This window comes from Lissotriton vulgaris, chromosome 5 (genome assembly GCF_964263255.1).
Source record: "Lissotriton vulgaris chromosome 5, aLisVul1.2, whole genome shotgun sequence".
NCBI classification, from domain to species: Eukaryota; Metazoa; Chordata; class Amphibia; order Caudata; family Salamandridae; genus Lissotriton; species Lissotriton vulgaris.
The window spans coordinates 1,930,069,895-1,930,091,976 of NC_141693.1; the positions used below are offsets into that span (position 1 = coordinate 1,930,069,895).

At 49.3% G+C, this 22,082-nt stretch overlaps 1 protein-coding gene across 2 annotated transcripts in view; it reads left to right on the forward strand.

Annotated features, from left to right (window-relative positions):
- Positions 1–22,082, forward strand: part of DDX39B (DExD-box helicase 39B) — an 86,676-nt gene that overhangs the window by 52,449 nt on the left and 12,145 nt on the right. For both annotated transcript variants that reach the window (XM_086924547.1, XM_086924548.1), the window contains exons 8-9: positions 10,033–10,142; positions 10,224–10,368. In XM_086924547.1, coding sequence (XP_086780673.1) covers positions 10,033–10,142; positions 10,224–10,368 — 255 coding nt within the window. The remainder of the gene's footprint in view (positions 1–10,032; positions 10,143–10,223; positions 10,369–22,082) is intronic.

Consider the following 22,082-nt stretch of genomic DNA (forward strand, 5'->3'; position numbering starts at 1 on the left):
GCAATAATTACTTACCCCACTAAATTGGATGTGTATCATTGCCTCATTTGGTCCATATTCATACGAGGTGCTCCACTGGTGGCTGGCACGAGCTACACTTTGAAGCAGAAGTAATTAAAACGCACTCCGGCTTGTTTGTTGATTTGACCCGCTCCGCCCCCTCCCCTTCCCGCCGTCTCGCATTTCTCCTCCCCCCTCCCCTCTCTTCCCTCCGGCTTCTTTTTTTGTCGCACCTCTCCCCTCTCCGCCCCCGCCGTTTCTAAGAATGAACAAACCCTAACTGACATTTCTTTTCATTATCTTAAACAAGGGAGTGATTATGCTTAGGTCGAAAAGATACACCGAGAGAATATTTCGACTTTCATCACCCCTCTCCCTCCGACCAAGTGACACTACTACAGACATTTAAAATGTCATGCACGCCCTAAATGACAGAAACGGCGCAATAAACACCTTCATCGGCCCGTTCTTTTATGGAAGGACGTGCGTGGCATCCCTAAGAACACTTCTTGTCTACAGAAGTTTGGGGCCGCAATAATTACTTACCCCACTAAATTGGATGTGTATCATTGCCTCATTTGGTCCATATTCATACGAGGTGCTCCACTGGTGGCTGGCACGAGCTACACTTTGAAGCAGAAGTAATTAAAACGCAGCATAATCCAGCCAAAAGACGCTCAATTCATTTTTTTATAATCCCACAGTTCCATTTTATTCACTACTAAATATGTTTAATTTCGTCAACGGGGCATTTTTAAAGAGTAAAGTGTATTATTAATCATTTTGCTCCCTATTTCAACTTTTTATTTAAGGAGTACCTTCTGGAAGAATGTTTACCATTGGGGCGAGGAAAGCAGATGTATTCGTTGTCCCTATTTACAAGCGTCCACGACCTCGAACTCACTTCCCTTAAATATTCGGATATTTTTCAGGTCTGGTTTTTGCTAAGACCGTTTGAATTCATGTTACTAAAAGTATCTGTGTAAATATGCTTATTGGGACTTTCAGCTATCCTTCTTCATCCATTACTCAGTTGTTCTGTCAACACTTTTTTTGTCTTCATCTCGCAGCAACGTAGAGTATGTGGCAATGGGTCAGCCCACTTCAGTCATTGGGCAGCACTGTGAGTAATGTCATTCTTCCATATAAAGTTTTTAAAAAGGGGGCATAGCAACACGCAAAAAAGTAACTTAATTGCCAAGGACTATTACGACAATGTGCATTTTGTAAACAAAAAAACATTTTTGCTTTTAGTAATTTATTTTGTTATTGGCGATGGTCCGTCAGCTCCCGTAGCAGTACAGATTTACAAAAACCATGACAAAACTATCATTGAGAAAGCTAAACGATTGGCAGCCAATGCTTGTTTTTCCCCTTTCACACGGACTGTGTAAATCGTGTGCCCCGTGAAACTGCAGGGTGTTCCGTCGTCAGTTAGCACCTCTGCAACTGAGCATTTTCATCATTAATGAGCTTGTGCTATCTTCATCCTAAGCGCTGCGCACACCCCCTTTCCCGTCAGCTGTGCAAGAATTTCTAAGCCCGTTCTTCAGAGAGCAAATATTCGAACTCACCCAACTCGGACTAGTATGTGGATTCCCTCTTGGTGACCCCATAAATGACACATTAGGTAACGCACATAATGATACTGGTAACAAGGAGACCAGCAACCCTGCAAATGCCAGCTTCGAAGCACAGATGTGGTGGTGACCAGTACGGAACGGAGGGAGGGCGCTCTCACTACTCGGAGTCGGTATCACACAACTTGCAGGTTTCATACCGAACCCAGGTTCACTTTGTTTCCTTTACCTGGGCAAAGCAATCTGCTCATTCCAGCATAATATTCTCAACCTTTAATACTTGTCTATATTCTCCGCCCTCCCCCTCCGAATCAAGCTGTGACGACCCCTTTATGGCTCTCATCCACGTCCTTCATCCATGGGGGTGCTCGTTGTGCCCTCTGCCTCGCATTCTCATGTCCGCTTTCTTCCTAATCTTACTCCTCTGATCACACGCGCCCTTTTAACCTTTGTCCTTCCTTCCCTCCCCCTCTCAACACGTCTTCCTTCCCTCGCCCGCCTCATCTTCCCCACCCCCCTGCTCGCCACCCGGGCCCTTCCAAAATACCAAGGGCTGCCCTGACCGGCCAGGCAGGGCTCATTTCCGGGTTACAGTGAGTAATTAGGTTTTCACTTTTGAAACGCGGTGGTCACGCAGGGAGTGGGCATATTTCGGAGATGAATGTTCTTCTCCCAGGGGTTAACAATATTACAGGGTTAGCTTTAAATTTAATTTTATGTCAACAAATATTTCTGCAGTCCCAGACAGTCCCCTGGGCTAATGATCTGGTGTGAAACAGGCAGGCCCAAGCTGTAAACTCGACTTCTCAAGATCACGGAATGGTGGATCCTGATAACAAACTCTCTCTCCCTGTGCTTCTGTACTTTTGTTTGCACGGATTAATGGGACTTAACAATAGGATGCTCTATGAAATAATGGACGTTTACATGGACAGTTTAAACCCCCTATTGATTCAGTATGTGTGCTCACGACCCAACTTCTGCACCGTATGATACTTATTGTATAGTAAGCCGCAGCAGTACATTGTTTTGGATTACTAAAAAGCATTTTGATTTCGTAAACTTTGAACGTTAACTGGTAAGGATGTCTGGTAATTCACTCACTCTCACTCTCACTCACCCTCACTCTCACTCACCCTCACTCTCACTCACCCTCACTCTCACTCACCCTCACTCACACTCACCCACCCTCACTCACCCTCACTCACCTTCACCCTCACTCACCCTCAACCCCTCACCCTCACTCACCCCCACTCACCCTCAGCCCCTCACCCTCAACCCCTCACTCACCCTCACTCACCCTCAACCCCTCACCCTCACTCACCCTCAACCCCTCACCCTCAATCCCTCACCCACACTCACCCCCACTCACCCTCACTCACCCTCACTCACACTCACTCACACTCACCCACCCTCACTCACCCTCACTCACCCTCACTCACCCTTACCCTCACTCACCCTTACCCTCACTCACCCTCAACCCCTCACCCTCACCCACCCTCACTCACCCTCAACCCCTCACCCTCAACCCCTCACCCTCAATCCCTCACCCTCAATCCCTCACCCACACTCACCCCCACTCACCCTCACTCACCCTCACTCACCCTCACTCACACTCACTCACACTCACCCACCCTCACTCACCCTCACCCTCACTCACCCTCACTCACCCTCACTCACCCTTACCCTCACTCACCCTCAACCCCTCACCCTCACCCACCCTCAACCCCTCACCCACCCTCAACCCCTCACCCTCACTCACCCTCAACCCCTCACTCACCCTCACTCACCCTCAACCCCTCACTCACCCTCAACCCCTCACTCACCCTCACCCTCAACCCCTCACCCTCACTCACCCTCAACCCCTCACCCTCACTCACCCTCACTCACCCTCAACCTCATGCTAAAGATTTACAAAAAACCCATAAACAATTCTAAAAGCACTAACTCTAATGCTGCGAGACCTATTGCATTTCTAATGCTTGTTTCTATTGGCAACCCTTTTTTGTATTACTTTTAATGAAATGCATTTTCACACTACAGCAGTAAGTTTAAAATGCAAATGTAAGGAATAGGCAGAGTCGGGGCCCAGGGGGTACTGGAAAAAGAAAAAAATCTAAGCTTAGGTAACCAGTTTCCAAATGTATGGAAATGGTCTTTAAAAGACCCGTGAAAAACTCGGCTGTGCTGGAGTCTTAATAAGACTCCAGACACTGCCCAGCCGAGCCCCCAGCAGCACACCCACTGATCTCTGGCCCCGGGGCACTCTGAGGGCTTCAGAGTAAATGAAGACAGCCTGGAAATTCAGCAAATAAACATCGCTGCACTTCCAGGCGTCTTCATTTACATGTGCTTGGAGAGGCCTTTGCGCCCCCCTGGGAACCCATCCACGCCCCCCAGGCCCCCCAGGGGGGCGCGCCCCACAGTTTGAAGAACTGTTATCTACATGCTCCAAGGATTGGTTTTATTTGCTCATAGGAATTTCGTAAAAACGGAAAGAAACCTACTCTATTCTTACAGTTAAATGTCGAATGTTTCATGAACCTGTTTGAAAGTGTTGAATTTTTTTAATCTAATTTTGCTGTGATGTATGCCTCCAGGGGTCTTGTTGAACGTATTGCCCACTATAAATGCACATCAGTGTTTTACAAACCAAAAAAACGATTTGTGTTGGATGTAAATGATTAAATTACGAGTGCCAGGTCAGTTCTTCATTCCTGCACTATCTCAATGTATCAGCATCGATCTAGTATTTAAGCCTGCCTTGCAATGCCCATTCTGTACAGTTCTTTAAAATCTGCGTTAAGTAGGTTTTGGTTTCACTTTATTCTTGTCTCGAGCTGATTGATGTTTAATCTGCCTTTCATGGAGTACTTGCTTTGTAATGCATGAGTGGCTTTTTTTACATTCTTAAGCTACTCTGAATTGTTGTTCACCAAATTCATTATTCCCTAGATGCATTGTGTATATAACAGTAGTTGTGTGGTCCCACCCCACCCCACCCTTGCAGCGGGCTTAAGCCAGCCATTTTGCTCCCATTTCCCCTTCTTTGATGATTGTACAAGTACGCTTCTGGTTTGTTAAACTGATAGACCTATCTAGCAGCAGATTCCTTAACTTAGAATATCCCCAGGCGTCAGACTGGATCCGGATTTTTTTTGCAGCAGCAGCACCTCTGCGCGCTGGGGTACGGTGCCATACGGCCCTACCCTGACGCCCATGTACGTGACGTCAGAGAGGTCATATAAGTCCCTCCCGGCGCGCTGACGTCAGTTTCCTTCTTTTCCATCTGGAGTGAGCGGTTCCTCTGGCCTGTTTTTGACATTTCGCGACGGGAACCTTGTGCAATGCCTTCGGGCTTTAAAACGTGCCATTCCTGTTTGCGGCAAATGTCCGCGACGGACTCGCATCTTATTTATTTGTGGTGTCAGGGCGAGCACCATGACTCCACGGACTGCGACGCCTGCCAACGTCTGAAGCCTAAGTCTCAGCGGGATCGCCATATGAAGCTCATATCGGCACGGCTGTCCCAGTCTGAGTCATCTCGCCCCCTGGCCTCGTCGTCCACGGCAGGTCCCTCTACTGTCCGGTTCCATCGTAGATCGCCCTCTGGGGCCCGGGGCCTTTGTTCACCTCTTGGCAAGGGTAAGTCGAGGCGCTTGTCGCCGATGTTTTCGACCTCCCCTTCTTCTGTTGTCAAGCTCCCAGAATGTTCCGGACATGTGCCCCCGACAGTTGCCCTCCCCTTATCTGCCATTTCTGGGTGCGGGGCGACGCAGGCCCAGATGGAGGCATGTGCTACGACTTTACAGGCCGCCCTGGAGTCCTCTCCCGTTCCTCAGGTGTCCTCGGGGCCTCCGCTTCTTGTGGGGCCCCCGACGGACTCGCCCCTGGTGCCTATTGAACCCTTGCTCCCTGGGAACGCCGGAGATGTGGTATCGTTAGGCCGTGGCCCGGCCAGGTCCCCCCTCTTCGATCCACGTGGAGTCGTCAGGGCGTGGCACAGCTGGGTCCCCCTCTACGACCCACGGCACCTCTGCCAAGCCGCATAGCCCGCTGGGCTCCCTCATGCGCCGCAGGTGGTTGCCGGTGATCATAGACCTGGCTTGGGCACACCTGGGCTTCCGGGCAGGCGGCTGCCTGTCCGAAGACTGGGTCGGCGATGTTCCTGCACCGGAGACTCGGCTCCGCTTCTTTCTCCTGAATCGGAGCCTGTCTTGGATGAGGCGGAGGCGGTGCTGGGACAGCGCCGTAAGGTTGCCTCGCCAGCACCGGTGCCTTCTCCTTCTTCCGAAAAGGAGCCTGTCATAGTTTCGGCGCCAACTCGACGCCGGATGCAGACGAGTCAGTGTTTGACGAGGCACAATCTGCGCCGACAAGCGTTATTTTGGAGCCGTGTAGACAGAGTTCTAGACTCTTCTCTGGAGGCCTCAGGAGAGAGTTCGGTATCGCCGAAGGTCCTGTTACCGGTGCCCCCCTTGGAATTTGTGGAGCCTCCTCAGGAACTCCCAGAGCCGGCAGGCTCTTCCCCTCCCCAGGAACCTCGGCAGAATCCTCATTCTTCAATGGGGCTCCCTTACGTGGGGCATTGGTCGCACCCTCGGTGTTTGGGGAGGGTCATCTTATAACCCTCCCCCACAGATGAGCTGTTATCTCCTCCGAGGAGGGCTACCGAGGCTGGTGCAGCCTTTTTCAGAGTGGTCTCATTGGCCTCGCGCATTTTAAATATGCAACCCCCTTCTGCCCCTTGGTCTATGGACCCCTTGCTTGAGGTCCTTCACCGTGGGTCCGGCAATGTGGAGCCGCTTCTGCCCTTTGAGGCTTCCCTTTATAATGCCCGCTTGGGTCCAGCCTGCTTCAGGTGACCCGGTGGCTAGTTCACTATTGCACTGTCCAGCTCCACACGACCCGGTATGCCTTTTTGTCAATCCTGATGTGCAGGGGTTTGTGTTACAGACTGCTTTCCCCTCCCTGCCACCTCTAACGCTTCCTCCCTCTCAGGGGTCACGGTGGCTTGAGTCGTCCACTAGTGCGGCCCTGTGTTTTGGCTCAGGCTACCTCTGCCCTGCGGGAATCCGCGGAGTCTTTGCTTTCTACCACCTCTGAAGGTGCTCGCGTTGATCTCCTTTACCTCCTCCGGGATGGCTGTGATCTCGCGAAATTCACAATACGTTCAGCCCTAGCCACAGCGGATTCTTCAGGCCGAGCTATGGCGGGTTCTGTTGCCTTAAGGCGCCACACTTGGTTGAGAGAGAGTCTTCCCTGAAAATATCCGGGAATGGCTGGTTGACTTAACCCTTGAAAGGGGTTTTGTTATATGATGGTCATGCCGAGTCGGCGGTTCAACGGCTCCTTGCGGGCTTGCGTCCTCCCAGGCGTGTTTTCTCTGGTGGTACTTTTTCATTTCGCATTCCTTAGATGCGCTTTGTTTAGCATGGGCTGTGAGCCTGGTGTCCTCTTTTCTTCAAGGAGAATTACCCTTTTTTTGGCATCATTTGGATGCTTTGTGCTAACTTGACCCGCTCTGGCAGTGTTCCATAGGTTGCTGTGTCTAGTCCTCGGACTGTGGTATTGAGTCGGTAGCTCAGCTCAGTAATGGCATAGGGCTCGGAACTCGGGTTCACCTCGTTACAGCGCTCTTTGGCTTGGCTTTATTGCCCTAAGAGGTGTTCCCGATGTTTGGGGTGTGCATACTCCATGTGGGGTACTTGTATGCTACTATAGAGCTTTGCTTGCCTCAAAAGGGCCTGGGGAACCTGTATGCTTCATGCGCCCTTGGTGGTCTCTTATACAGTGTTCTGTGTTCTTTCAAGTTCCCCTCTTCTAATTGGCTCATGCCAGCCCTTACTGTGCTGGGTATGATCCAGTATGGACATGTTCCATGCTCCTGGCTAGTTCTCTATACAGATTTCGATGTTCTGCATGTATGTATACATGCCGGTTGCCATGGCTTTCTTCGGTCGCCACCTCCTTTCGATGTTGCAAGGCCTGGACCTGTGTCCCCATGTGTGGGGGAGCCTTTCTGAGTCATTGCAACTTACCTATAAAGTTCCTCCTTGCTTCTACTTACTGGGGTGGTATCCCAGTTTTGTGACTGCTCTTTTTTCTTAGTGTTCCGACATTGTACTTATTTTATCTTCCTCTACTTGGAGGGTTTGGTCTCGGATTCAGAGACTTTCCCCACGTTTGTACCTGGTGCTTTTTGTACCTCTATTGCCCTGTCCTTTGGATGTGCCTCTTTACTGGGTGTCATCCTACTGGTATATCAGCTATGCCTGCGGGGCAGCCCTTCTGATTGCAGTTGTCATTGGCCTACTACTTACATGTCTGTATTCGTGGGTTCATTCTTCTTTAGACCTTCATGCAGCACGGTCGGGCAGTCTTATGCTTTCTTTAGCCATGTCACCTTAAGGTCTCTGCAACCGGTTTCCTGGTGCTGCGTTGGTAGTGGCCTGCTTCAGCAGGGTTTACATTGCTGTTGTTCACCCCTGTTCTCCCCTTTGGGACTGGGTGTGCACTTCACGTGTTTCTTGTACCCGCCTGTCGTGCTCAAAGCATTTCTCAGTTTCTACATCTTGCCCTTTGGTTCTTGGCAGAAGCTCCTCCAGCATTCCTTCTATAGGCTGGTCTGATAGGCTCTGGTTACATCTCTTTATGTGGTTGCATCTCTCATGTTCTCTCGTCCTTTGGTCGGGGTCTATATAGTGTACCGGTAAGCTGAGTGGTTCCCCTTTCCTCTCTCTCTTCCCTTGTTCTGGTATATGGCTGGCGCTGTTTCTAACTGTCATTTTTATGCGGGTATGGTCCGGTGCCATTCTGGCATTTTTGGGATGTCTTGCGTCCTATTATCTCTGCTTTTCCGAGCTGCTTGGGGTGCTGTCTGGCTATTCCGCCACAGCGTACTCGTTGTCCATCACGAGGTTGCCGGCTAAGATGATTGACGCTTTCTGTTGTCCTGTCGCAAACCCACCTCCCTCTTGGGGTATGGCTGTGGTATCTTTTCTAAGTTAAGGAATCTGCGGCTAGATGTTTCTATCAGATGTACGAGTTACTTTCCTTCGGTAGCAATGTATCTGGTAGAGACGTTGTCTAGCCGCAGATTCCTTAACGCCCACCCAGCCTCCCCGTTCTGTGAGGACATTGCCAAATGGTGTGCTCCACTGGCCTCTTTTAGGTGCCATTGGTTTTCTCTTAGAGGATTTCACATTGTTGTGTTCCTTTCTGAATCTCCATGTACAGCTAATTCCCTCTAGGGACTTTTTCATGTAATATGGTTCCTTCTTGATTAACCTTCGCTGGGAGACAAATTTTCCTCTCCTATTGCCTTCCCCTTCTTCCGCTTTCTCTGTTGACTCTGGGTCCTGGGTTCCTCTTAGTCGTCCTCTTTGGGGATCGGTTGTGATCTGTTTCACACCTCCATTACTGTAGTCAAGTGCCAGTCCTTCCTGCCTTTATGCAGTAGACTGTCGTTCTTTCTGTGCTCTATTCTTGCGGGATGGCACAGTTCTGATTGACAATGACAGTCTATTTCTGTCCGTTGAGGTATTCTCCCATGTTACACTTTGGGAAGAGTCTTTGCTTCCCTAGCGGGGCTCTTTCTCACGGCTTTCACTTCTATGGAGACAGTGTCTACTTCGGTCTTCTATAATGGTGTCTTGCACCGTTCTCTTTCTTTATTCCCGGATCTTTCATCCATTGCACACTGTTCTCATACCTTCCCAGTTTTGGTTGGTGGCTCCGCGTTGCGGAAAAGCTTCTCCGAAGAAAACTGACGTCAGCGCGCCAGGAGGGACGTATATGATCTCGCTGACGTCACGTACGTGGACGACGTCCGGGCGGGGTCGTGTGGTGTCGTCCCCCGGCACGCAGAGGTGCTGCTGCAAAAAAAAATCCGGATCCAGTCTGACCCTGGGGATATTCTTAGTTAAGGTATCTGCGGCTAGACAACGTCTCTACCAGATACATCGCTAGCAAAGGTAAGTAACTCATACTTTTATGTGCATGCTGTATCATCATATAAAGTATACCAACATATTTGGCAAGTGAAATTAAAGAGGTCTTGTCCTGTAGTGGTTGTCATTGTGTGCTTTAATAGTCCTACACAAACACCTCTGTTTTGCCATGAGGCTGTATATGTAGGTGACGTGACCTAAGGTCAGCAGCGGAACTGTTGGCAATGTTTTCTTGGGATAAGTTGAACAAGGGATGAATAAGTTAGCTAGGACTTTACTTTGAGAATTGTCTGACTACAGTGGGCTCTTAGACCTTTTGTGGTGTATCCCCCAGCTTTCCAATGATGCCATTTGTATAACCTTATTATTCAGGATGTTGTTTGGATTTCGAAGTATATTTCCATTTTGTGTGTGGCTAATTCTTACGGAAAACTTTGTCTGCTTCTCGACTTGTCTTTTTGCAAAATCCAAACACACTGTTGTGATTTCTCCTCTGACAGGTGGTGATCTTCGTTAAGTCTGTTCAGCGATGCATTGCTCTCGCCCAGTTATTGGTAGAACAGAACTTCCCTGCCATAGCCATCCACAGAGGCATGCTACAGGAGGAAAGGTAGGTGTTGCAGTAGCCTCATATTCTGGACTGGGGTTACTAGTGTCAGCTGTTTCATGGTCTCTTGTTAACATATTCCAGGTTGTCCCGTTACCAGCAGTTTAAGGACTTCCAACGCCGGATCCTGGTGGCCACCAACCTTTTTGGTAGGGGAATGGACATTGAACGAGTCAACATCGCTTTCAATTATGACATGCCAGAGGACTCTGACACGTATCTGCATCGGGTAGGTGAAATCTGCGCTGGATAATTCTGCTCTGTAACCATTCCCTGTTCTTCATCAGACGGGGATGACCGGATTCTGTTTGTCACCACTACCTTGGAGGGGATAGTTTTGGAATGTGTTGAAACCAGCCCAATTGATTATAGTATATCAATGTGATCAGTTTATACACCCAATACATGTATGGCTCTGTTCTGCACTGCTTGCACTAAAATTGATCTTATGATACATTCTGCAGCTGTCACTATGCTAACCCTGTGACCCGAAATAAGTTAAAGAAGAACAGTTCATAATGAGTGACAATCCTTCAACAGTGGCCTTTTCAATCCCCACAGTTTTAGTTTTATTGTAATGAAGTAGCAAAATCTGTCCTCTCCGTCTGACAAAAAAGTACTCTCTCATCCAGGTTTTAACAGCCTACAAGCACTGCAGGTTTGAATCAATGTCATTCAATGTGTGGTGTTAGTCTAGCAGAATTTATCATCATGTGATCATCTCTGATACGGCAAACTGTGGCAGCAATAAACTTAGTAAGAAATCACTTTAATATTAAAGATGAGGCAAGTACCCTGGGCACTTGGAATATTGAAAAAGATGGTACCGGGCCCCGAGATGCAACAAACCAACAGTTTGGGTATTAAAAAAAGATGAGCAACCTGGGCCTTTAGGTGATCAGACTTGAAAGAGCAGATCTGTTCCAGCGTTCTGTTCTACACACCTGCTTCCTGTTTCAAGTGTAAATAAAACTCACTGTGTGTATCAAATGTAGCAGCGGCAACCAGTCAGATCAAAGCTGCAGACTGGCTCTTGTTGCATAACTTTGGTCTTGGATTTGCTCCTGGGTATCCAAAACTGCGTTTTCTCTTTCTTCACTGGGCTATATCTGTTCTGAAACTGGGTATTACCTATGGCTTCAGTTGGCTTTGGCCATCAGGGAAGAGTGAAAATGGATTTAAAGGGCTCAAGTTGTACACGATTCATGTTGGTCTCCTAAATTAACAAAGTCACCATCACCTGTTTTTTTTGGTCATAATTCTTTGAGAGATTTAAGGTATATACGTTCATAAAAGTATAATACATCATAGTAGACCCATAAAAGGATTAAACATATATAGTATAAAATAATTGAGAAAAAACTTGCATATAGGAAAGGGGAGGAAATGAGAGAAATGAAAAAAAAAAGGTTAAGAGAAAAGGAGAATAGTGGACGTTGTATGTTAGGAAATCTAACTCTGGCTATATATAATCATGGGAAAAAGTTAGACAAAGTAAATAATGGAATGGGTAAATATAATTTAGAAATGGTAAACTATGTTGTGTATATATTATGAAGAATGATTGAAATATATATATATATATATATATATATCAACAAATTGCCCTGAAGCATTGGAGAAGCACACACAATGTTCAGCCATCCAGTCTGATAAATGCAACCAGCCTTTAAAATGTGAGTTTCTTTTCATACTGCCTACGCGTTTCAGGGCCTGAAGCCCCTTCTTCCTGGGCAAAAAACCGCACACTGGAAACCTGCACGTTTCATTTCCGGTATTTATTAAGCATGCCCGCCCTCCATGGGCGTGTGGATCTTACACTTTACATTTACGTTTGTTGGTTCATATTGGTGCCCGGCCGTGGGAGGAAGCACCGTGATCGGTTGGGACCAAATGTAATTTCCGGCTGATTGAGGCCGTAACTCTGAAGTTATCAGGATTTGAATCGGCACAATGTTCTACATGCAAATTAAGCTGGCACTTCAAGGCGTAACTCACTCAGAGTTTATAATGGAAATATAATTGAAAACGCACGTGTGAACTTACTTAAAGGAGTGTATTTACCTGCACAATGGACTCCATGCCCCACAATGCATCCGTGGAGAGTGTAAGATCCACACGCCCATGGAGGGCGGTCAAGCTTAATAAATACCGTAAATCAAGCGTGCAGGTCTCAGGTGTGCCGTTTATGCCAAGGAAGAAGGGGCTTCAGGCACTGAAACACTTAGGCAGTATGAAAAGAAATGTGCATTTTAAAGGCTGGCTGCATTTATCAGTCTGGATGGCTGAACATCGTGTGTGCTCCTCTGGCTAACATTGGAATATAAGTTTGGAATAATTCAAAGACCGTGTCAAGAAACAGTTTTAGCGATTGGTCTATGGCCATACAAATATCTGCATTGATCACATCAGGCTTCGAGACTGCGAAACCTGCCAATCAAGGGCTTTTTTTGCCACTTTTACAGGGGTTAGGGACCTACTACAAAGGCGGCTGTAATACACAACAGTGCAAGTGATACTATTTGCTTTAGATCATAGTAATTCAGGAAATAAGGGCTTAGGAGCCCAAAGGGTCCCTTATGGGCATTTACAGGTGGAATAACATCTATTATATCCTCAGTTTACAAGTGTCTCAAGTGAAATATGTGGGTTATTTGCTTTCCCTCAAACACGAGGGTATTGGGTTCTAATCTCCATTTTCCAGGATAAGATGGGGACCGCTCTTCCTGCTACTAGTCTATTTGCCTTCTGGATTCCACAGTTGAGCTCCTGAGAAGTAGGGGTGTGGAGAGTTTTATGGATATAACAAGATCTTTTGGGATAAAATGCAATACTTGTGAGTCTGGTATTTTAATGTCTAATTTGATTTCCAAATAGGTGTTGGTATGCAGGAGCAATGTCTTAATTGATTTGTGGTGCTGTACAAGGCAAATGCTACTTACCACTATGCATCTGTTCTTGGCATGTAGGGCTGCTGACATTCATATCTTCGCATTAGATCGCCGCCTAGTGTTGGGTCCGGATGATTGCACCTCGTTGTCTTGGAAGAGTCTTCGAAGTATCACAAGATAGGTGACTCCTCCCCTGGACTACAGTGCGCATGGGCATCTTCTCCATCTTCAGATTGTTTTTTTTTCCGCCATTTGGTTCGGATGCACTTCGACAGCTCCAGCTTCGGTACCAAAGTTTTCCAACTTTCTAAGGCCAAAGCCCTCTACATTCGTCGGTATTGTTTCCGCTCGGTATCCCTCGACTCGACAACACTTTCACTTCTCTCCGGTCGTCGACACGGGCTGTTGGGCGTTTTCGACGCCACGTGGGCCTCCTACTGATGGAAAGGACCCCGTTTAAAAAATGCCCACAGTGTGGATCCAAATTTCCACACAGTGAGAAGCATAAAGTATGCAACTGGTGCCTATCTCCGGAGGACAACGAAGAAAACTGTTCAGCTTGTGCTCTGTTCCGGTCAAAGAAAACTATCCGGAACCGAAGAGCTGCTCGACAAGAGTTGCAGCGGCAGGCACCAGAACCGAAAAACATATTCTAAGACTAATGTGAACTTCCAGAGGCGGAGGGCTCCGACGACCTGGAGATAGTCAACGTAGAGGACCAGTCGGACTCCGATGACCAGATCACAATGGGGCAAACTGTGAGTACCAAAGCCCCTACCCCGCCTCCACCGAAGGCTTCGGTCAAAGCATCGCCTAAAAGCCTTAGCTGCGACTGAAACACCACTTCAGAAGCCCCGCCTTCTGGCTCTGCTCCGAAGACCACACCCAAGCCCTCCGGTTCCTCGGGACCGAGCAAAACCTCGAGACCGAAAGAAGTCGTCGAGCACAAAAAGGCCATCGACTCAAACAGTCAGCAGAGCCGAGAACGGTTGTCGACCCCCAAGAAGGTTGTCGTACCCCAAGAAGGTCGTCGACCCCGCCCCCCCCCCCCCCAAGAAGGTCGTCTACCCCGCCCCCCCCCCCCCCCCCCCCTAAGAAGGTTGTCAACACCCCCACCCCCCAGAAGGCAGTCGACCCCCCCCCCCCCCCCCCCCCCCCGGGCCCAAAAAAGCTCCACACAAGCGGGCGACCGATCCAAAATCCTCTGCGCCGAAGCCACGGACAGTAGAGTAAGAACTTTTTTTCATCCAGATCCAGTGTACGCAGAACAACACAGACCCTGATACAGGACCTATATCGGTCTACAAGACAAACGGGAGAAGGCTGGACACTGAAGCCCCTTCTCCTGTTCCTCCTAAGAAAAAGGACTTGGGCACATCCCCTTCAAGACCTTGCACAACCCATCCTTTCACTCCTAACATGCCTTATGTTCCATATTCTCTTTCACCTACACATTATGATGAGGAAGAAGACATGGGGGGAGATCCTCAGGATGATTTTACACAATCTGACGATCCAGGAAACCAGGATGACACATGGAGTGACCATAATGATCCTGATGACATATATGATACACAACCTGTAGGAAGGTACATCCTGACTATGGTTGCCCCCAACTTTTTGCCCTGTGTTTTAGCTGGTTTTGGACATAGTCGACCTGGGACCCTGCCAATCAGGACCCCAGGCCTACTGCTCTCTCTTTAAAATGGATTCCATGTACCCTAGGTACTTTTCCAATTGGTACTGGGCCACCCTATCAGACCCTGTAACTCAGGGCATGGGCGTACCCAGGGCTGCCAGGGGCTGAAGCATGTATTATGCCACCCCTGGCTGGCCTCCTAAATTTGACACAACTGGCTGCATGACAGCTGGGGCAAAGTCGTGTAATCACCCTTTGCTGTAGGTGTAGTATACCTATACCTAACCCTAAAATGGACACACAGATTCCTATCAGTCACTCCTATGGCAGGCCTTGACAATCCTGAAGGCAGAGTGCTTGGAATCGTGTGAGATGGTGCTCCGGCATGAGCTGAGCCTGTCTGCAGCTTGCGGAACCAAGTCCTAATAGCTGTTCCATGATATCGCATACCATATACTCTTAAGTGCATTATAATCCTCGCGGTTAAATGCTAACTTTGGTATTGCTTTATCAAAACATGTCGAGTAAGGTGTCATACGAATTGGAATACTAACCCCTCGCCAATTCTGGCGACGGGGTTAGCATTCCACCCTTCTAGAGGGACACGACATGTATGTAACTGTGAACCCCGGTTAAAGTTAACTAAAGCCTCAGCTCCACAAAATGGATGCTGCCACCACAGACATGAGTCTGACCTCCTGCTGCTGGGAGTCCTTCCAGCGAGTGAGGCCTGGACAAAGGGTTTCCTGTCCGGGGCGGTGCTAGCACCGTCCCAGACATGGTTTTGTGTATCCTGGGTAGGCAGGGCTTTACAGGAAGGTGACTGCTGAGTGGCACCCCGGTGCTCACTGCGCATAGGCCGGTCTAAACCAGTTCCAGGGGCACACCAGCCCCTGGCCTGGGGAAGTCCGGCATGGCAGAGGGGTGTAACCACCCCCCTCCTAGTCCCACCCATAGGCAGGACCTAGTCACCGGGTCAGCCCCCTTTTTTAGTATAAAGATGGGAGCGGGCCCCCTGTTCAAATTAGATCATCTTTGGAATCAACACACGACTTTCTTCGAAAGGACTTCACGATTTCTTCTTCAAGATTCTCCCTTGTGGCTAAGGAGTAGTCACCCTGCATCAAGCGGGCACCATCCTAAAGAACACTGCGGTCTGCTGCAAGTCCTTCATCACGAATCCGACGACCCAGCTCGACGAGACCCGGCTTCCCTGGCACCTCTGACCTCTACTCACCTCTACAGCAAAGCTGAGAACCGTGAGTGCGACGAGACCTCGAGGGACCGACGATCGCCAAGACTGCACAACATCTTTACTGCAAGCCCACCGTGTCCTCCACGGGTGAGTGCTTTGGGGTCCGAGAAGCCCCGACCCTGCGCAGCTCCAGCACCCAAGGTCAGCCTCCCTGCATCTCCACGATCTGCGTGGGGCCCTTCTGCTGTTTGCTGGGCACCGTGTTGTTTGGCTACTAGCCGGCTGGCTTGTGGCCTTCTGAACGACGCCCGACGACATCACTGCTGCTGGTCTGGTTGCTCCAGACTGGCCCTTGCTTCCTTCTCGAAGAGAGGCACCCCGGACCCTCCTGGTCCACTCCAGACGCCATTTTAGGTCCACCGCGTGGGCTTGAATTTGCCAAGGCTTTGTTGCCCAATCCTGGGTCCAGCGACGCCGACAGCTTCTATCTCCGTGGGACAGCTCGATCCTCCTTCCTGGTCGCCGACAACGCCTCCTGGTCCGTGAGATCTTCGAACTCAGCGTCACCCACTCACCTTGTCGAGGTGGCTACCATCCGGTGCCCTCCTGGTGCCCACTGACTACTGGCTAGTAGTCTCGAACTTGGTCCCCTCTGCTTTCAGGTGTCATCTACCATCGATCCAGGCTTGGATCCACCGAACTTTCTTCACTGGTCGCCTGCCAGCAACTTCTTTCTTCCAGGCTCCTGGTCCGTCAACGAGGATTCCCGACGTCTTTTGAGTCCTATGCAGCTGCAGCCCCTGGGCTAGGTAACTTCGGCATTTCGGTGCCCCAGCATAGCCTCACTATCCAAGGGTCAGAATCTACTTTCGTTTTCTCCCTACCAGGTCGGGTTCGCCCGAGAACACTAACTTTGCAATTTCTAGCTACCATAGACTTTGTCCCGCATCTCGCGTGAGAGTGCACACACTGCACCCGAGTCCCCTGGGTCTCCTAGAAGTAATCTAACGATTCTATAGTCAAGTCCTAGCGATTCCAAAGGCTATTAGTACTGTACTTACCTGCTAGTAATTTCGCATTCCACTTTTCAAGTATATGGTTTTCCGTGCCCCTCGGGCATTTGTATATACTGTGCTAACTTAAGTATTTTTGTAAGAGTTTTGGTTTGTGCTTAGTACCCTGTCCTCATAAAGAGTACAGGGCTGTTGTGATCTTTAATAAATGTTTATTTTCATAAAGTGGTGTCCTTTCACTTGGTGTTCAAGGGGTATATGTGGTATAACAGCTGGCTTAACACGCCCTCTCGAGTCTTTAGCCTTAGACTGCTCGTATCCACGCTACTAGGATAGCTGGTCTATAAGGTTGACTTACAACCAATCATCAATAAGGGTTGCTGGACTGATACATAGTGTTCACTGGAATAGTGACCACTGCATATCAGGCCACCTTACCACATTGGTGAGCAGCGGTTGGGATTTGAGCTTGCTGTTGTTTTACCACACGTATCCTAAGAATATCTTGTTGAAAGATCACATAAGTACTGTTAGTACATATAACTAAGCTTAGAATACTCTGAGTTCTACTGAACCAGCTGTTGCAGCTCCTCAAGGCATAGCACACCTTGGCTGCAACTCTTAGCAAGGGATCAGTAGGTAAACACATAGTGTAGGTAGGTGCATCACTTACACCACACTAGAATCAGCATGTCAGACAAAGGAGGAAACTCTGAGTATCCCCTTGTGTCAGTGGACCCTCCACAGGTGCTTACTTCAAAATATGCTGCTCTTAGCTTCCATGAGATGAGACAAGTGTGTACTCTCAGGAAACTAAAACAGGGGTCTAACCCCACAACTTCCTTTCTGATTGGTCTCTTAGAGGCTTATGATGCCAGTAGGGCTGGTAACCCAGACCCTTCTAATCCAGATGGAAGTTTGCCCTCCTTACAGGGACCCTTTGATAGCCAGGAACATCCCCTCCAGGAAGCAGATGATGCTGAGGATGAGGATGAGGACCAGTTGTCAGGGGATGAGGCAGATAAGGGACAGGTAGAAGTCAATAGACTAACCAGGTCCAACTTAAGCAGACATGAGCTTGGTACTAGGGGACCCCTGGGCCCACTCTCAGGTCAGCTTAACATTGGGAATGGACGAGTTAGGTCTCTATCAAGAGGCTCTAACAGATCCTTTCGAACCAATGGCTCTCTCAACTCTTCTCACAGGGGGATGTCTTCCCCTAAGAGGAGAGTGTATGAAGCTGAAGAAAGGGCAATCAAACTGAGGATTGAAAGGGAAGAACTTGCCCTGGCCAAAGAGAGACTTGCCCTTGCTAGAGAGCAAGAATTATGTGGGCTACAGCCCACTGGTGGCAGCAATAAACCTAGCAATAGGGAAAGGAGTTTTGATACAAAGCACCTGAATAAGATAGTGCCCCCCTTTAAAGAAGGGGATGACATCCACAAATGGATTACTGCTTTGGAGAGAGCCTGCACTGTGCAGGGTGTTCCCCAAAGTCAGTGGGCAGCTATCTTGTGGCTCTCCTTTGATGGTAAAGGTAGAGATAAGCTCCTCACCACAAGGGTGGAGGATGCTAACAATTACAAAATCTTGAAGAATACACTGGTTGATGGGTTTGGTTTAACCACTGAACAATACAGGATGCTGTTCAGAGACACCCAGAAAACTCAGTCTCAAGATTGGACTGACTTTGTTGATTGTGCCACTAAGGCTTTTGAAGGCTGGCTACTGGGTAGTAAGGTTACTGATTTTAAAGGATTGTATAATCTAATTATGAGGGAGCAAATCTTAAATAATTGTCAGAACCAGCTATTACATCAGCACCTGGTAGACTCCGAGTTGACCTCTCCACAGGAATTGGGTAAGAGGGCAGACAAATGGGTCAGAACCAGGGTTAGGCCTAAAAACCAGGGTGGTGACCAGAAAAAGGAATCAACCAAGCCTCAAGAGAAGGGTGGGGATAAATCCACAGAGAAGACTTCCCAAGGGCCCCAAAACTCCAACAAGGGTGGTGGGTCCCAGAACACTCCTTCAGAACAGAAGAAACCTTATTGCCATACCTGTAAACAGGTGGGTCATTACAAAAGTGATGCCAGTTGCCCTAAAAATGGTAATAAGGGAAATATACCCCCAGGTAATACTCCTAAACCTCCTGTTACCACTAGTGGTAATCCCCCAGGTGGCGGGAGTGCCCCCAAGAATGTGGTGGGCATTACTTTGGGCAATCAGGAGGACTATGGCCTAGCCAAGTCCCCTGACCACACTCTTGTCTGTGAGACTGGCATGGGGTTTGCCAACTTCACTACTGGACCCCACATTTTGGGAAAGTATAGACAAGAAGTTTTAGTGAATGGTCAGAAAGTTGAGGCATTCAGAGACACAGGGGCCAGCCTCACCATGGTGAGTGACCATCTGGTCCCCTCTGCTCAACTGACCCCTGGTTTTACTTATCAGGTGACAGACATTCATGGAGTGAAGAGAAGGCATCCCATGGCAGTAGTCAAGCTCAGCTGGGGTAATGTCACAGGGCCCATGAGAGTGGCAGTGACAGATAACCTACCTGTAGATTGCTTACTGGGGAATGACCTGGAACTCTCAGCATGGGCTGAGGTGGAACAAGAAACTCATTCCAGAATGATAGGCCTATCCAGACAAGTTAGTGGGGCAGTAATAGCTACAGCCCCAGTCCAAGCACCATTCCTCCCTGAAAAGGTTGGAATGGCAGTGGTAGCCACTGCCCAGGCTCAGACAGTCTTTCCAGAACAGGATAGGAGGGCTGTGACAGTCACAGCCCAAACACAGACTGAGTGCCCTCCTGAAAAGGTTGGCAAGGTTGAAATGGTCTCAGCCTCTACTCAGACAGATAGTGAGGTTGTGAAGCCTGAAACAATGGATCACTCCACTCAAACAGAGAGCATTGAGGAGGAAGAAGAGTCTTCCCCCTCCCAGACACTAGGTGAGAGCCAGCCTCCTCAGGGAACTGACTCTACCCCTGTTGAAGGAACTGCCCCAGAGGTAGTCAGGCCTAGCCTGGCAGAGCCCCTGATGGTAGTGGACCCTTCCCAGGTGGGACCCAGTCTGGAGCAGGTAACCTGCACCTCTCTACCCTGCCTCAGTCAGCCCAGGGCTGAAGAGATCAGGGAGGCCAGTGGTGGACCCAAAAGGGCCCCCTGTCCAAAAGAACCCCTTAATCAGCAGATTAGGATCACTGAAGCTGGTAAACCTAGCCAAGTGAAAATAGAACAGACTCCTGAGGGATCCCCCTTAAAAGTAGTTAGGGAACTCCCACAGCTGGACACTGTTGGGCACAGCCAAACATGGGGCCTAAAAACCCCAGACCTGACCTGTCCCTCCAGTAAGCCAAACAGAGGGACTCAGCCTCCAGCTTTAGGTAGCCAGAGGCTGACCCTGAGAGCTCAGTGCATCTCAGCTAAAGAAAGAAAGGCACACATGATGAATGGTGATTGGAGGAAGTTGAGCCCAAAGGTAGAGGAGCCTCACTTCAGTACTCCATCCCAGCATCAGCCTTCTTCTTTCCCAAGACACACCAGAGACAGAGATTCCCTATGGTGGAGACCCTCAGATACCCTTAGGGTGAGGGGTTGCCTAGTGGACCATGACACAGGGGGAAACCAAGCCAGAGCTGGTCCTTCCTTATATGGCCACTTAGGTAATAGAGGCTTACCTGGACAAGGATAGCCTTATCTCCTTTCGTTTGGGGGGGGGGGTTGTGTAGGAAGGTACATCCTGACTATGGTTGCCCCCAACTTTTTGCCCTGTGTTTTAGCTGGTTTTGGACATAGTCGACCTGGGACCCTGCCAATCAGGACCCCAGGCCTACTGCTCTCTCTTTAAAATGGATTCCATGTACCCTAGGTACATTTCCAATTGGTACTGGGCCACCCTATCAGACCCTGTAACTCAGGGCATGGGCGTACCCAGGGCTGCCAGGGGCTGAAGCATGTATTATGCCACCCCTGGCTGGCCTCCTAAATTTGACACAACTGGCTGCATGACAGCTGGGGCAAAGTCGTGTAATCACCCTTTGCTGTAGGTGTAGTATACCTATACCTAACCCTAAAATGGACACACAGATTCCTATCAGTCACTCCTATGGCAGGCCTTGACAATCCTGAAGGCAGAGTGCTTGGAATCGTGTGAGATGGTGCTCTGGCATGAGCTGAGCCTGTCTGCAGCTTGCGGAACCAAGTCCTAATAGCTGTTCCATGATATCGCATACCATATACTCTTAAGTGCATTATAATCCTCGCGGTTAAATGCTAACTTTGGTATTGCTTTATCAAAACATGTCGAGTAAGGTGTCATACGAATTGGAATACTAACCCCTCGCCAATTCTGGCGACGGGGTTAGCATTCCACCCTTCTAGAGGGACACGACATGTATGTAACTGTGAACCCCGGTTAAAGTTAACTAAAGCCTCAGCTCCACAAAATGGATGCTGCCACCACAGACATGAGTCTGACCTCCTGCTGCTGGGAGTCCTTCCAGCGAGTGAGGCCTGGACAAAGGGTTTCCTGTCCGGGGCGGTGCTAGCACCGTCCCAGACATGGTTTTGTGTATCCTGGGTAGGCAGGGCTTTACAGGAAGGTGACTGCTGAGTGGCACCCCGGTGCTCACTGCGCATAGGCCGGTCTAAACCAGTTCCAGGGGCACACCAGCCCCTGGCCTGGGGAAGTCCGGCATGGCAGAGGGGTGTAACCACCCCCCTCCTAGTCCCACCCATAGGCAGGACCTAGTCACCGGGTCAGCCCCCTTTTTTAGTATAAAGATGGGAGCGGGCCCCCTGTTCAAATTAGATCATCTTTGGAATCAAGACACGACTTTCTTCGAAAGGACTTCACGATTTCTTCTTCAAGATTCTCCCTTGTGGCTAAGGAGTAGTCACCCTGCATCAAGCGGGCACCATCCTAAAGAACACTGCGGTCTGCTGCAAGTCCTTCATCACGAATCCGACGACCCAGCTCGACGAGACCCGGCTTCCCTGGCACCTCTGACCTCTACTCACCTCTACAGCAAAGCTGAGAACCGTGAGTGCGACGAGACCTCGAGGGACCGACGATCGCCAAGACTGCACGACATCTTTACTGCAAGCCCACCGTGTCCTCCACGGGTGAGTGCTTTGGGGTCCGAGAAGCCCCGACCCTGCGCAGCTCCAGCACCCAAGGTCAGCCTCCCTGCATCTC